General features: G+C 42.0%; 1 protein-coding gene across 2 annotated transcripts in view; it reads right to left on the reverse strand.

The window, feature by feature from the left end:
• The window catches only part of LOC133956517 (kazrin-like), a 108,105-nt gene that overhangs the window by 41,699 nt on the left and 49,870 nt on the right, over nt 1-16,536 (reverse strand). For both annotated transcript variants that reach the window (XM_062391637.1, XM_062391639.1), the window contains exon 2: nt 5,775-5,882. In XM_062391637.1, coding sequence (XP_062247621.1) covers nt 5,775-5,882 — 108 coding nt within the window. The remainder of the gene's footprint in view (nt 1-5,774; nt 5,883-16,536) is intronic.

Below are 16,536 nucleotides of genomic sequence, written 5' to 3' on the forward strand. Positions count from 1 at the left end.
GAAGGATAAACAGGAAGTCGTTACGGATTTCTCTGGGTTGAACATTGTTGTAAAGATTTTGAATAATGTAAGAAGTCAACAAAATATATAACATAGGTCTAGCTGTTTAGACATTTTAATGAAGATTTGTTACATGTAATTACTACTTCTATTCCACAATATTTCAGAGAGAAATGTTGCACATTTTACTATTAAATATTAATTTGATAAATAGTGCTCATTTGCTTTGCGGCTGGGATTTTACAGAAAAGTAAAAACCTACATCAAGGTCAGTGTATTGTAGTTTTATAGGAGCAGAGTCATTTCCTTTCTATTCTTTTCTTTTGACCAGTGGCCTGTGAGATGGGTCACCCACTGTGTGGTCTCAGTCCGCCCATCTGAAACCAGAGTCAGCTGACTCCTGTTATTGCTCTTTATAGTTTTGACACTTCAGTGCATACATAATGGGCCACACGTGGATAACTGCAGGGGTTTGACAAGGAGTGTTGAGGTTCAAGATTTGTTGTGACCTTCAGCAGATCGTCGTGTCCTCTCCCATAACCTCCCTCCCACCCCTAATCTCTCTACACCCTCACCTCAGGCTAAGCGCAAAAATGGGAAGGGTGGGCCAAAGTTAAAATGTCCACTTGAAGTATTCTGTTTGAAATGAGACCTAAAGGTGTGCAACCGCATACTGCTGATCTTCAGTGAGCGGGGCTGCACTCTATCTCCTCATCTGGACTTCTCGGCCCTCTCACACTGTGGATCCCACATTCACACTGTTTCCATCTACTGACGCACACCAGCTCCTCCGGGTCTCCTCTTTGTCAGCTTTGTGACTTGGCTCTCTTTGCTCCCACCTTCATGGTCAGTAATCAGTGAAAAGTAACCACCAGTTGCCACTCGGCTCCCTTCCAGCACTGCCAGCTCAGACAGCCACGGTCCCTCTCCACCATCCCCTCCGCTGCCAATTCACCAGCACCAGACGCCAGCACAGCTGAGCTGCCTGGGGGCTTTTAAACAGCTATTTGAAGGGCGGGCAGAAGGTACAACAAACTAGTTGGGTGTTCACTTCATGTCAGAAATAAAAAATACATCTGTAGTAGCACCTTGGCACAGTGCTGCACCGTGGTGTAATGAGGTGGAGGTGTTAGGTGAAAACTGTTTTTATTACGGCAAAAAAAACAAACATTCAGAGATCTCAGACAGGGCCACGCCGAGATAAATTGACAGAGTATTTTATTCAGAGAGATCAACCTGATTAGATTTGAAGGTGCTCATCTCCATCCACATCAGCTCACACTTAGCGATAAGCCAAGATTCTATTAGAGGGCAGGGTCAGATAAAGACAACACAACACTTTAAGCAGAGATAAGCAGTAATTAAGAGCTTGGAGGAGCCTAACACCGACAACACAGCTCTCACTTCATGTTAGAAGGACACCATCAATGATCAGAGCTTAACATCTATGAGGATATTCGTATAAGCTTCGTCAAAGTCTTCCAATCCCATATAGATGAAACTCTGACTGACTGATCCACACTTTGATACCGATGAGCGGTTAATTGAACAGCATTGCTCCGTATCTAACTTTAAACTATCATTACATATACAGACTAGGGCAATGTTAAATCTACACACTTAACAAGGCTGCTTCATTTATATAAACCAAGGTGGTGTGAGTGGGAATGGATTCTCAGGTGATAAGAAAAAGAGCGTCTGAAGGGGAGCTCAGTGAAGGACACGAGAATAATAAATGTTTGTGTCTGTGGGAATTACTCTGATGTTGTAGAACTAAAGGGTTTTTCACGAGCACGCGCAAACACACACACACACACACACACACGCACACACACACACACACACACACACACACACATACACACACAGTGTAGAGCTATGTCTTCATGAACATCTACATTGATTTCCTGGAGACTTACTCTCACCTTACCACAGTCACTACTTGCCTAGTCGTAACTCTAAGTTTAACCCAAACCTAACTTGAACTGTTACCTAATCTTAGAACTTGTCTTCACCTTGAAATTTAATGATTTACATTAAAGGGATTTGCTTTTGTGTCCCCCATTGGGTAGACATGTTTTTTTCCACCATCACTATAAGGACTTTGCATTGACTTCCATTCATTTTGAACAACCTAACCAAAAGCGTGTCCCCAACCTTAACAATGACCTAACCTGAACTTAACCTAACCACAACTTACTCTTACCCTTAACCTAAATCAGCTTTGGACCCCATAAGGTCTACTGGTCCTGACAAGGTAAGTGTTTATGCAGGGAAAGGTCCTAAACATTAAACAAATAAGGAGTACGCAAAGAAACACACACAGGATTTGTTTGGGAGTAGAAAAATAATGTTTCCTTTGATGACGGCTGCTCAAATAAAGCCCCTCTAATCTAAACCGCATGAAATTTCACTCTTTGACGTTATGACCTTTGAGTCGTATTCGCTAACATTCCCTTTCAAATGAAGACGTAATAGAACGTGGCAAAGACCGTAGCTAATCAGAGGCATTCAATGTCACAGAGGAGTGCACAGAAAACATCTTCCTCTGTGACAGGGGCAACACAATATCTGAGATTCTAAACCCACATCTCTGATAAACAATCCTGTTACATGTCTGTCATGGTTGTATCACTGCAGTAGGTCTGTAAAACTTGTCTCTTCCTCTTCTTTTCTTTGGTAATAAGAACTGTCTGATTGCATCATGTCGTTAGCTGCTGGATTTTGATCACTGAGTGACTATGACCACTTTGACTCACACATAAAAAAAACAATAACCACTACGTCCAAGCATTTGAGTGGCAATTTCTGATGTTTGTAAATTACAGTGGAGAGGCCTGGATATTGTTGCGGGAGGCAATTTAAATGCCACTCTCCTAATGCCTATAAGAGGGCTGTGGTGGGGGCAGGCGTTTTGGAAAGTGTCAGCGCATGAGAAAAAATGGAGGTGCTCAGCAGAGACCACTCCACGCATGCACCTCCACACACACACACACACCTCCACACCTCCACACACACACACACACACACCTTCTTAGTCTTCATTGTTCTTTGGTATATTTCTGTCTCGCTCTCCCTCCTGCCCTGTGTGTCTTTCTCTCATTAATCACGCACGCACGCACGCACAAACACACACACACACACACACACACACACAGTCCTGTAATCCTTCACCTTGTCCTCCTCCTCATGGAGAACTTCACCTCATTTATCCCCCCAGTATCTTTTTCCTTAGGCGATTTTTTTCCTGGACGCCCTGTTTGACTTCTCTGCACCGACCTTCCTATTTTAACCAGCCCGCATGCCAAGTTTCACCCAGGTGGTGACATCACGGCCGGTTAATGTGCAGAAGCAGCACCTGTCCCCCTAATGATACAGTGCTCGCTGCTTACGTTTGCCTCCCCTCTCCTTCTCTGTCTCTCTGTGACTCCCACACTGCAGACCTGAGATGAATCTGCTGATAACAGAGCGGCGCAGGCCCCTGTTCTCGTTCTGATGAGACTTGTGGTGATATACGTGGCCTTTGCCACTGCACTGGTGGCTGTGTGTGTGTGTGTGTGTGCGTTTGGGTCCCGATGGTGCACATTTACAGCACCCATAAAGGAGAGTGGATTCATGTCCCCACGCAAAAAGTTGCAATTTAAAAGTGTGTTTATACCAGTGACCTGGTCAGGTACGGCATCGGCTCCCACTCAGTTAGCTAGTTAAGATAAGATGACCCTTATACAGACTTCAGGTTGTGGAAAGGTCACGGATGAAAGAAACAATGGCTTCCATTGGTAAAAAGAGAACTAATGGAGAATGAGTTGTCCAAGTCTAAGTCCTTTGTTAACAATCCATAAAGCCTGACCACCTTCCAATGTAGAACAAAGTCACAATATGTGCAGTCACTTTAGTTCCTGTATTGCACCTGCAATTATTACCTCAACCACTAGGGAGGAAACAGTGTCTTGACCTCTTTATATACAGTCTATGTTCTTGAGATAAAAAAGTAGAAATCTCAGAACGATAAATGATAGTAATTACTTAATTAAATTTAAATGTAATCAAATTTAGGTGTATTTTGAGTCCCTAATGTGAAAGTAATTAGCAATTAGTAAAGGAAAAACTTTAGCGAAGTTATGATTATGCTTAAAGTTGTAAATGTATATTGATGTAAGTAAAGTTCTACCACTGCCCATCAGTACCACATACAGTATAATAAAAAGTTTGTACTACAGAGGAACTGGAAATTACGGCCTGTGAGCACTCTCAGTAACAACACAATATAAACAGACCCAAATAGTTGAGAGGAGAGAGATGGCAGCCAAAGCGACCCCTACGCAGGCCCACTTTGGAGAAACGGGCCCCTGGGGAGTGCCTGGGCGACACCAGACCCACAGCCCAGCTGGCAGCCTCACAGAAGTTACAAGTTTATCCTGTAGTTACCAAATCCAAGAGATGCTTCTGTACTGGTGCCATCGTTAGCTACTTTGATCCTCTCCACAAGACTCGGCGTCCTTGAAACAAGCTTTTGTCATCAAAGAGCTGGAACATGGAAACAGACGACAGATACACTTCTGTCAAGTGTGTTTGTCTGGAGAGGCGATAACGTTCACGGGAGCCTCCTCAGACCAGCGGGTCACAGACGAGTCTGGGAAGGATTTAAAGTTTATCAGCGGGTGTTTGGGACGGTGCGGACTGATTTACAGCAGAATTAAAAACAGGGATGACTCTGTAGCACGACAGTATTGAGATGTTCACAGAGCCATTTTCTAGCATTTAACTTGGGCCAGAGGCTTTAAATATAAAATTATAATGTGGCTGTTGTTCAAATACCCAGCAACCATGACACAATTAGGCTAAATAGAGTATGGGTGTAAATATACCAGACTAAACTCTAATTTACTCCTATCTCTAAAAACCTATAACAGCATTGTACTGTATTATCATAGATTCTTTCATAACGTAGGTTAACTTTTAACTGTTAATTCAATTTGTTAAAATGGCATTGAAGAAACTACAGGATAAAGGTTTTTCTTCTTAAAATGACTTCATGCAAATGTCTCACATCTTGCTTGTAAAGGGAATCGTGACACCCAAACAAGAGCAGCCGAGGGTTTAACAAGCTGAGACTAAAAAGCCTAAATGGCCATAGGGATCAAATTGCAATGAGCTTCAGATTGTTCTGGATGTTATTCCATGTTTCGATGATAGGCCCATCTTCTTTGTGTTATGGACTTTCTTATCCAGGATTGTGCTTTGTCTGTCTCAAGTCACTGAGTTCACTCGCAGCCAGGGGCGACCTGGACCAGCAGCAGCAGTCCTTCTCACACAGAATAACATGAAATGGATTCATCGTCCAAATGACAGGTGCAAGCAGCCAAAACTGAAATGGAAAGAAGACTTGAAGCCTGACTGCAGAAGTGCTACTACAGCTACTCTTGCTCTCAGACCATGTTTAAATCCAGATGTACCATGGTTTTTTCTTTTTCTTATGTGTGTTGTATTTATTGTGTTTTTAGGTTTTTATGTTCAATGTATGCACCAACAACCAGAGCAAATTCCAGGTAGGTGTAAACCTACTTGGCAATTAATACCTTCTGATTCTGATTCTGATTCTGAAATTGACTGAAATCTCAAACTCAATGTCTCATGAATGTACTTTTTGTAAAGCTTATTGTGCATGTGAGTACATGGATTCTTGTGTATCAACTCTCCATTGCTACAACATCCACGAGATCATCTAGCCCAGTGGCACTGAAGCAGGAAACCAGAGTGTGATGGGCTCTTACCTTTGTCCAGGGAGGCGTCCGGAGAGTTGAAGTCCATGAGGCTGCTGATTTCAGTCTTGTAGCTGAGGTCAGCTGCTGGCGGCTTTTGTCTCGCATGGGGAGATGGATCTGGGAGAAGGACAAACAACACACTGGGTCAAAATAACATCCAAAGTGAGAAGAAATGAAAAGAGGCAGGAATTTGTCTGCGTTCTTAGAGATAAGATTCGAGCTCAAGCGTGTGTCGCTAGAAGAATGAATTTTCAAAGAAAGAAAATACCTCTTGAACTTTTAACTGTTTAATATACAGAATGTCTCTCCGGCTAATTTGACCTGGTCTTGTGTGGACTATGTTTGTTACAGCGTGTTGAACAGACTCACAGAAACTAATCTGAAGCTCTAAAAAATTTTTCTAACAACCTGAAAAATGACCATGAAGGCAGCGAGAGCAAAGCAGAAGTGAGAGAGAACGCCTGCATAAATGTGCGACGCATTCAAATCCTTATCGCGGCTTAAATGTCGTTTGAATAAATTTAAACAAAATACACGGTGGATTGCAACTAACTAATGCAGTGTGCGCTGGACACAGATGGCATGAGTGCATTTGGGAAACAGAATGATTAATGCAGCACTCGCGCACCAATCAACTCCACACCATCCCTCTCAGTACGTAATGAACTTACTTACTTACTCCTTAAACTGTACTTACTCCACAGGAGCTTAGCATTCATCAGCTCAGACACTGTCTCCAGGGAGAGCGGGAACGCTTGGCTATACAAGCTTAAACACATGCGGGCGCACAAACACTGACGTTTTCGAGGCCGCTGGATATGAATATATTTGCATTTTTATGACCAGAGTGATTTCTGGTGAGGTTCAGTGGTTTCTAATAACGGTTTTTTTTGGTTCCCACTATAGAGGCAATGCATAGTTACTTCATCGCTCCAGGTCAGCTCACATGACTTTGTCACTTCATCATGTGCAGTTTACTTTCCTCAATCGACAAGTGAAGCTCACATATGAACAAATATTTTTTTTTGTATTAAATGTTACTTTCAAAGAAGTAGTAGTTCATGGTTTGGCAAAAGTACTTATAAGAGCACATACTATTGAATGATATTAATTCTGAAATTCTGTGTGGGTGTGTCACACACACACCCACACACACAAACACCCACACACACACACACACACACACACACTATAACATTCACTTCTTTTCCAATCTGAGTCCATTGGCTAATGTCCGACAGCAAATTAGCCTCTGGGGGCAACGGCCGATGTCTTGGGGCTTCTGGTGCAGTTGACAGTGGATAAACAGGCCAAGACTTAATCGTCCATTTTCCACACACCAAGTCCAATGTTTCTCCACACAAAAAACAAACAGCAGTACTTCTTTTAGGTGTTTTAGGGCTCGACGACTAAGCTGTTAACGGCAATCTGCATATCAATGAAGACCAATTTTAAAAGCCGATAGCGATGTATTTCATTTCAATGTGTTTCGCCCCTTTTGCTCTCCGCACCCCTGCGAGCCACCAAAGCCTGCTCAAATGTGATTGGTCAGAAACCAGACATGGTTTCCGGCTCCAAAAACTTGTCCCACAGATTCTACATATTCCCATGCAGAATTTGTTTATAGAGATTATGTTCCATCAAACCACATCTCTTCCTCTTCACTCATTCCTCTCTGGCCTCCTCCTCTTCTACCTGTTTACTGGTAGAGTTACTTTCGGTAATTCAGCACAGATGTGTCTGGGCGAGGGGGCTTGAGGTCTGGGAAGTTGCTGTCATTAAGTTTTGATGAGTCATGTTGTTGTTGCTGGTTGGTGGACTTATGATTGAAGGTGAGCTCTAAGTCTGCATGAAGGCTGTTCCTTTTAAAGACTGCAGATCACTTTCCAACCATGTATCATGCAAATGTATAATTCCGTGACTTGCCCACGGTGCAGCCTTTGCTACCAGGAACACAGTCATCCATTTTTTTATTGAATAATGTCAAAATCAACGGTGCATTTCTGTCAGCTGGCTTTAAGCTGCTGGATGGTGGCCTGATGGAAATACTGAATCTTCCCTGCATCATGCCTTTGACACGTCTTCATCAACATTTAAAAATGTTACCAGGGGAAATGGTGGGCTGAAAAAAATGCAGACTAAGTTGTAAACCATGACGGTTGCTTGATGACAACGGAGAGAAAAATGTGTGGTAGAGTGACTCAGGCTTCACCGGAGATTTTGTTTGCTGTATATGCAATAAAGTGACCGTGACAGCAAAGAACTATACCTTACATTACATTTCTTTACAAACGTCACCTTGGTTTTAACATTTCTGCTGCAAGTACATCTTGAATGATTTCATATAAAACACTAATCAAAAACAAACATAGAAATAATATGGCACCTAAAACATCTTACAAATGTGATTAAAATAAGATACTGCAAGTTGTTTTGGCATTTCAACATGTTGATATGTTGGCTGATAATCCTGTTGCACTAGCTCTGCATCTTTATTATGCAAGTTTCCACTGACTAGGGTGTACTCTGCACATACATTTTCACAGTTCTGCAGAGATGGGTGGTTTTGCGGACAGAAGTCAGAATTTGTTATTTAGGCTGCTACATCTTTGTTAATCTGAAATCCGAGCTTTAAATACATTTACAATATGGGTCTTTAAATCAAAACAGGACTTACAGGGCGATTATGACGCGACCAAAATGGAAGGTCCCATTACCTTGAACAAAGTTGGGAATTTCTCTGGGTTGGAACATTATTGGAAACATTTCAGATAATGTAAGTACACAAGTCAACAAATATATATATTATGTATTTTTAAGTCGTTTTTAGACATGTTAATGAGGAACAGTTACATTTTCTAATTATTTGAACAAAGACCCTATGATCACATGCTGGGCTGCAAACATTCTGTTCTTTGGTAGATAGCTGGATGTTTACGAGTTACACATGATGAGAGAAAATAATCTGGCTGCTGTTCCTAATACAGCTTCAGCGTTTAGGCCTCGGAGCAACATGCTGTATTCTGATTTTGTGAAAAATTGCATTTCTTGCCCGATGGAGTGATCGAGGAGGAAATCGTAACTTTCGTTCCCTGGGTCACTGATCAAGTCTCTGAATCAATGTCCTTTAAAACACAATGAAGATTTATATAATTCCCGAGTGCTTTGTATTGATCTCGCTGTCTGTGAAATATCAGAGGTCAATAATATAAAGGACTTGTAGAAACAATCAGTAACATAATCTCCATTGTTTCCCTGCTGATCCTTGAGTGAGAGCGAAGTTTTGTAAGAACCTAAACTTGTAAATTAAGTTTGAGGCAATAGATGAGGTATTTGAGAGAAACACATTACTTCCTCCCTCTGCTTCCATCGTCTCTCAGCTCTAATCTCATTTTTCTCAGAGGCCAGCAGAAATATTACCTGACACAGTGAGCTCACCCATCAACTCACCGTGAGTGTGGATATGTGCCACACACAGTTAAGGAGGACAAGACATTTTCAGCTTGGCATCCAATAAGAGGGTAGGTATGTTTGTGGACCATTAGATAAATGACACATGGTGATAAAACAAGGAGAGGAAAGTTTCAGTCTTTTTGACTCTTTAATGGAAATGCCAAAAAAAGAAATAACATCAACTCTCACATATCTGTGGCAGCCCTGTGGAAAACAATTTGAATTTGACTTCAGTTTCATCAGCGTTGTCTTCACTGTTTCCTCACTTCAACTTCTATTTGATATTTCTCTGAGAGGAGAGGTTTATGAAACCCCACAAGTTAAAGCATCAGTTGTAACATTTCTTAAGAACTTATTTCATAGCTTGGTTCCATTTCTCTTGCCATGGAACTTTTTCAATTTGCTTTATCAATTGAGTTTTTAGTTTGACCTCATCTTGCTAAAGAGGAAGTGATTCTATAAAATGTTACTACCGGAGATCAACACCCACAACATAAAATAAAAGAAAACTAATAAGATGATCAGACTGGCGCTACAGATATTATTCTGCTGTATGTTATCCTAGAAGAGGTAGAAGAAAGACATGTTCAACTGGTGCCCCAGCCTGAAGACACGCTGCCCTGCCACCACTGACTGCTACAGAGCACCGGCAGCTTCTTTATACAAATTCTATTAATATTGAGCGAATGGGGTTTCCAAGATAGCACCAAATTCTAGACTTCACTTCCCTTTTACCATTAATAATAGACACGCCAAGTGTGCAGCCAGGTGGATGACCAGCTGTCAAGATGTGAGTTTCACAGGTAGACAGTCGTTTGTGGAAATAGAAGCTAGATGAGTAGGTAGATAGGACCTGATCCTCTGGATGAAGTGACAGCAGCTCATATATATCACAGTGTATTGCTCTGTAATCAGCCCTTGATCATCGCTGGTGTGGCCGTTATATCAAAGACATTATGTTGTAATGGATCTGAACATTAAGGACCACTTAAATCGCCATCTCACACATTATACCCAGACATAATAATATAAGACGTCATCTCCTGGAAGACCGTGGTGCCCCTACAGAGAAGGAGTGGGACTCCTGTGCTCTATTAAGAAGTAGAGTGATGGAGTTCAAGTACGTAGCACTCTACATCCACACAGGTCCACAGGTTCGGGGAGATTTCTTGGAGGTTATTCAAGCAGTCCCAGCCTTAATGAGCTGAAGTGTATGTGGTGATGATATAAAATGTCCGTACTGTCAGGCTCCTCTGTTGAGTGTTCCAACAGTCCTAAAGGGAAGATCGAGGGGAATTACTAGTTGTCATGGTCAGACAGTTCTCTCTCTCTCTCTCTCGCTCACAACGTATCTCACATTCCTGTCACCACCCTTCTCCCTTGATCCCCCTCTTCATCCTTAGCTGACTGACTCCACTGCTCCAACGTCACCTCTACTCCCCCGCCCCCCTCCCCCCCATCCTCATTTTCCCTTTCACCGTTTAATGGGGTACCCCGAGCTCTCCTCTCGTCTGAGCCTGCCATATTTTATCTGCTGGCACGGCGCAGGAAGAGGCGGCGGCTGAAACAAAAGACGACCCTAATGAGTAGTGGAGGTGTTTAAGGATTGAATAGACGCCGCCGCTGGAACCTTCACCGAGCTGTCCAGGTTCCCCAACTCGGCCTGCAATCTGCAGATAGCCACCGCCTCTCTTGTCTTGCGTCTGCCACCGGCCTTTTAATTGCACTGCCATTCTCTGGTTCGAGGGCTGCCGGACTCGTGATAAAGCTTGCCTATTTATGCATTAATCACCACCAGCCAGGAAAAGTCCTTTACCCCCTCGCATCGCCGGCCTCAAGACCCCAATTCAAGGTGTCCTATAAATATCTTGCTGATAAATGGAACTAATGGACAAGGGGCTGTGATTGTGGGAGCTGGTCCTTAACAGTTTGCCACCAACGCTAAACAGCCCAAATCCCAAGACCCTTGGCAGTGCGTACTGAAGTCAAAGGGCTGCTATAGGCCGCCCACTCGAAGGAAATGTCTAGGCTGGGGAATGTTATTAGTTGGCGTGAGGACTTGAGAGAAAATGAGCAGCTGTCTGATAGACTACGCTGAGGAGGAGCAGGCTTTTGTTAGAGCCTGAATGTCATTTTCACAGTGTCCATCAGAGGAATGAACACTTCAACATTTATGTGGAGTAAAAAAAAAGAAGCCCATTTACTCCAAAAAAACAGCCCATTTATTCAGCTCCTTGACAGACCAGAGACAGGTGCCTTAAAATGGCCCGAGCACGGCCACTTCAACTCCAAGATGCCAGAGCTGTGTGACAGCTCGAATCGAGACGCTGAATGGAAATGAAACGGGCCTCCTGCTGCATTCAGATCTGATCTGAATGGCTTTGAATGATACCTGAAGTATAAATAACGGAGGTAATAACTTGTATTTGCTGTCTTGCAGATAACAAGATGAAGAACCACTCATCTACAGTGAAATGTATTATTTTATGAAAGTCAGACAAGCCAAGAGATATTTGGACACATGGTCTCACTTTTGCACATCCTTCCTTAGTTAAAGTGGGATTTGTTCAGCCATTCTAAGTATATGTATATACCAACAGCTATTTTTTTAAATCTAGATTATTCTTTTTTGTATATTCATTCCTGCATTCATGATTTTCTGACGCAACAGAGCCTTACCATATTAGTAAAATTCACATTGGGATTTGGATTACACCATATTACATGAACCAACTATGTTAAAATTGAGAATCTATGCATAATTAACAACCTGATTTAAAATTTGCCTTGAGAATGAACAGGAACATATATAATTATCCTCAATGCAACTATGCAGAAGCAACTCCACTCAGTTTGTTCAGAATCAATTTGATAAACACCATCGATGAGCAGAGTTTAAACAGGAATTATGACTAAAACGCAAAGGGAAAATATTCCAGTGTTGTATTATCCAGTGGACCATGGGAGGCAAAGCACAATAAACAAGCCAATATGTGTACTGTGAGCCACTGCTCTTTTAGTGATGTTGTGTTAAACTGTCCATATAACACCATAATCTGTAAGCATTTCACAACATTTCTGTAAAATGTACTATATTCATGTTTTTTTTTTTAAATGTTTGTTATTTCTTTATTTATAGGGTACATTAAACATTTACGGCAGTAAAAATATCAGACAAATGCATAATACAAGGTAAATAGAGCGAAGACAATGAATACTGAGTCTAAGATAGTACAATTTCTTTATACGAAAATACATTAAGTTTATATCCAGTCAATATAAAGCGTTAGCATCTCCACATATTGAACTGGTAAATTAAAAAATACTTTTAAAAGACCATTTATTGTTATTCAAAGAGATACTGACGATGAATTGTCAGGTATTCATATATTTGAAAATAGAGCGGGAAGACTTCAGACTCATTCATCTGTTCTTGTTGTGTTTCACAGTGATGAATTCAATAATGGTTCAGAGTGATGGCTTTTTCAAACCCTCATAACTGTGTTATTCTATAAACCTTAAGAACTCAATCTGACTTCATCCAACAATGACGGCTAATACAAGGGAACAAACGGCTGCTTGTGGTCCTGCTGCAGGCAAAGCTGTGCACGTACAATCTTAACATCTTTCCCCGATTCCCCATCCTGTCATCATTAAATCTGCCACAATATATGATTCCACCATCAGCTTTTCCTTCAACACGAGAAAGAGTGCGGCACAAGGAGGAAGGTAGTTGGGAAACAGGCATGTAGGTGTGGCAGCAAATGGAAACGGACTGACAGAAGGAAGTGGGAAAAAGAGAGAATAAATGAGAACAGATGTGTCAAGGTTAGAAACAGGAAAAGAGGGGAAGAAGAAGTTTAGAGAAACAGACTCATGGTAAAATAACCCATGGCAAGGTTACGTGGAAGAGATGAAATGACAAAAGAAATATGTGATGCTTCTCTCATCTCCTCAATCTACATAAAATACATTTACAGCATGGCTGAGCACGATGGGAATAGCAGCGGATATTCAGAGAGACCTAAAAGGAAAGACAAATCAAAATAAAATGTCTCACGTTTAAATAAACTGCAGACTTCTTCCTTTTTCCGGCGACTACATTTAAAGGAAATATAAATAAAAACCTGAGAGATTACCTCAAATCTTGTGGTGGAAGTATGTGCTATGGATCAGGAAATAATTCAATGTTTTGTGGATTGGGAATGAGAGATTTTGCATGCATGTGTGTGTGTGTGTGTGTGTGTGTGTGTGTGTGTGTGTGTGTGCAGCTTGATTGAATTGAAGGACACTGTTGGGGCTCGATGGAGCGCCATTCCAGTTGGGTATTGTTATTGCCCCTGTTTGTCTGTCTCTGTGTGTGTTTGTGAGGACTATTTAGACCCTATAACCTACAGAGTGAGGACATTTTGGGACAGTCAGGATACTTTGTCCGTTCCTACTTTTAACTAACATTTGTGTGTTTATGTGTGTCTGTGTAAAGTAACTATACAATGCATGGAGAGATTTTCTCTTGACTTGGTGCAGTGGCATGTTACTTGTGAGAATATCTCAGGATGACTCACTTTTGTAGCCAATGGTTTAAAGGTCAAAGTCAAAGTGATGCTAAAAACACATTTAAAAAAAATATCTCCTTCAATTATGAAGTTATATAGACAGCTCCTCCCAGAAAAAAAGATGATATTGATCATATAATCATTCTCCGTCATATGAAATCATATTATTATACTGTTTATTCACGTTAACAAATCATTAATATGGTATAAAATGATGAATATGAAACGGCATAATTGATTAGGGGGATATAGAGTGAGCATTGCCCATTCTATGCTTTTCATAGTACTGTGCCACGGCTCTCAATTTCCGCAGCTGTGAAAAGAAGGACATACACACACGTACACACACACACAAAAAAATACAGACTCACACATTAACAATTCCCCATTTGGCCCAAAACAATCAGGCACTCTTTCCAAACTCATCTCAGGCAGTAACAACTCCTCTAGCCTTCTCTGACGGGAGCCAATCATCCGAGGCTCCTCTCCGTTCCACTTTCGCCCTTCACTCTGAAACTCACTAACACCTGACAAACACCCATCTATGTTTCCTCACTTCCCCTTTCATGTGCGGACTACAGATCATGTCTCTCGCCCCGTCCTCCTCTCCAAAGGCTCCCTGTTCCCACCTCCGAATCTCGACTCATTCCCCGTCTCATTGTCTGCCTCTGCTTCCTCTTGCCTGCTGCACAGCCCGCTCTCTCTGCTGACTTCATCCTCCTTCACCCATCCACTTCCCTGCTCCTCGCCCTCGGTGCGGCTCCGTGTCTGTTCTCTCACCCGCGCTCTGCATTTGTCTTTTTAAAATGTGAGATATCATAACGGGGGGGGGGATAGAGCAGACTGAACCGGGGAGCCTTGTGCGAGGCCTTTTCCAATTTCTTTTTTCCTCCTCTGCCCCGCTGTCACACAAACACAGACGCACACACACGCACACACACACACACACACACACAAACTGTTTATCTCCAGCATTTGGCGCTCCCTCCGTCTCAGGCAATTTTTTATCGAAAATGAGGCAGACATCACAAGCCGATACGGAGTGATGACGGCTAACTATCATCCAGGCACAATGGCAACAACAACCCCCGACGTGAACGAGACAAGAACAGAAAAGCTGGCAAATTGATGGCCTGTGTGATGCGTGTGCCTTTTCTTCACGACGTTCACAATTATCTGCAGACGGACAGCACTTTGTGGCCGGAGTGATTTCAGAGTTTACGCCTGTGGCTGGTCTGGTGACACTGTTGCTCCTGACAACCATCGTATCTGCTGGTGCTCCTCCAACCCAGTGTCCATTAACTGGCCCTCGTCTCTGAAATGACTCCGATGACGAACCGGGCGCCTGGTTACGTTGAAGCTGAATGAAGAAAGGTTTGAACTTTAAAAATTCAAAGGTTTGCTTAGTCATTTCTATTTTTAAATATGTTTTTAATCAAATTGGACTCATGTAGTGTCAGATTTTGTTTTTACCAGCAATGGGTTCATTTCTTAAGCTGAAAATGGACCTCACCACATTTAACTGTCCACAATCACAATGCACACAGATGGTTCTTATTTGTGTTAATGTATTTTCCAACTTGAATAAGTGATGGCCTGAAAACAAGTTGAAATGTGTCATAACTGTCTTGTGACTCAATGTCATATGCAGCTACTTTGACTTGACGGCTCCATAACATTGTATTCAAACTGTTTATTGGTATCGAGTATAACTAACTCTGTTTGAGCTGGAAGTGATTCTTCTTTTCTGGTCTACTGTATGTATCAAAATCATCCTGGGGTTCTCCAAAGAAATCCTGACGAAGTTTGACTCGGGCTCTACGTGAGACCAGGAGAGGGCGGTGACAAGCGGGGGGGCTCAAAGGAGAAGTGGGTTGACAGAGTCTTCCTCTTCCTCTTCATACTGATGTGGCTGTGAGTCAGTGGCAGGAGGATTTGATGCCATATTGAAGCAATTAAATCTCCCGCTGTGTCATTTCTCTCAAAGCTAACCCATTCAACTGTTAAGAGACTTGAATCTGGAATCAGGAGTTTTAAACCGGGTTGAACGCTGCATTCATTTGACTGATGGCTTAACATTCAGGGATATTAGGTCATTGGACACTTCTGTTCACTCTAAATTTGTGTATTTAGTAGAGGAGATATTATGGTTCAAATGGTATTATTAATCTATATTGGTTTATTTATCTTTTTAATCATGACATATTTCCTACAGTGCTCTGTTTCGATATTTTTGAACGGTGCAATCGAGATATTGAAGATCACAGATCAGAACAGAATAACATGCCGATGAAGTTAGGGCTAAATCTAGTTTTACTTGCACACATACCGTACGTGTCAAACAAAACGCTGCTCATTCACTTTGGATGGGATGACATCATGCATTGCCATCAGCCAATCAAATTGTGTCTAAACAAACACTCTGAGGCACCTAGAACCTGCTGTGTGTTCATCTGGTTGTGGATTTAATTTCCCGTGCATTGTATTCATAGCTAGCATGGCACAATGGATTGAGGGTCGGCCATGCCAGCATGCAGCTGTGATTGTTGACATTATGACAATGGTACTGGCACCAAGCGTCTGTCACTCCCACTGCCGAGCGTTAATGTAGAGTAGTTTATCGAACAGTAAGCTGAAAATACGGTGACGCAAGATGAAGTTGTACATTGTACTGTGTGTACTTTAGTGTATCTGTGTTTCTGTATGTGTATCCCTGGTAACTTTGAGGGTATTTTTTTAGGTTTTCATTCGACAGTTTAACA

Source organism: Platichthys flesus, chromosome 7 (genome assembly GCF_949316205.1).
Source record: "Platichthys flesus chromosome 7, fPlaFle2.1, whole genome shotgun sequence".
Taxonomy (NCBI): Eukaryota; Metazoa; Chordata; class Actinopteri; order Pleuronectiformes; family Pleuronectidae; genus Platichthys; species Platichthys flesus.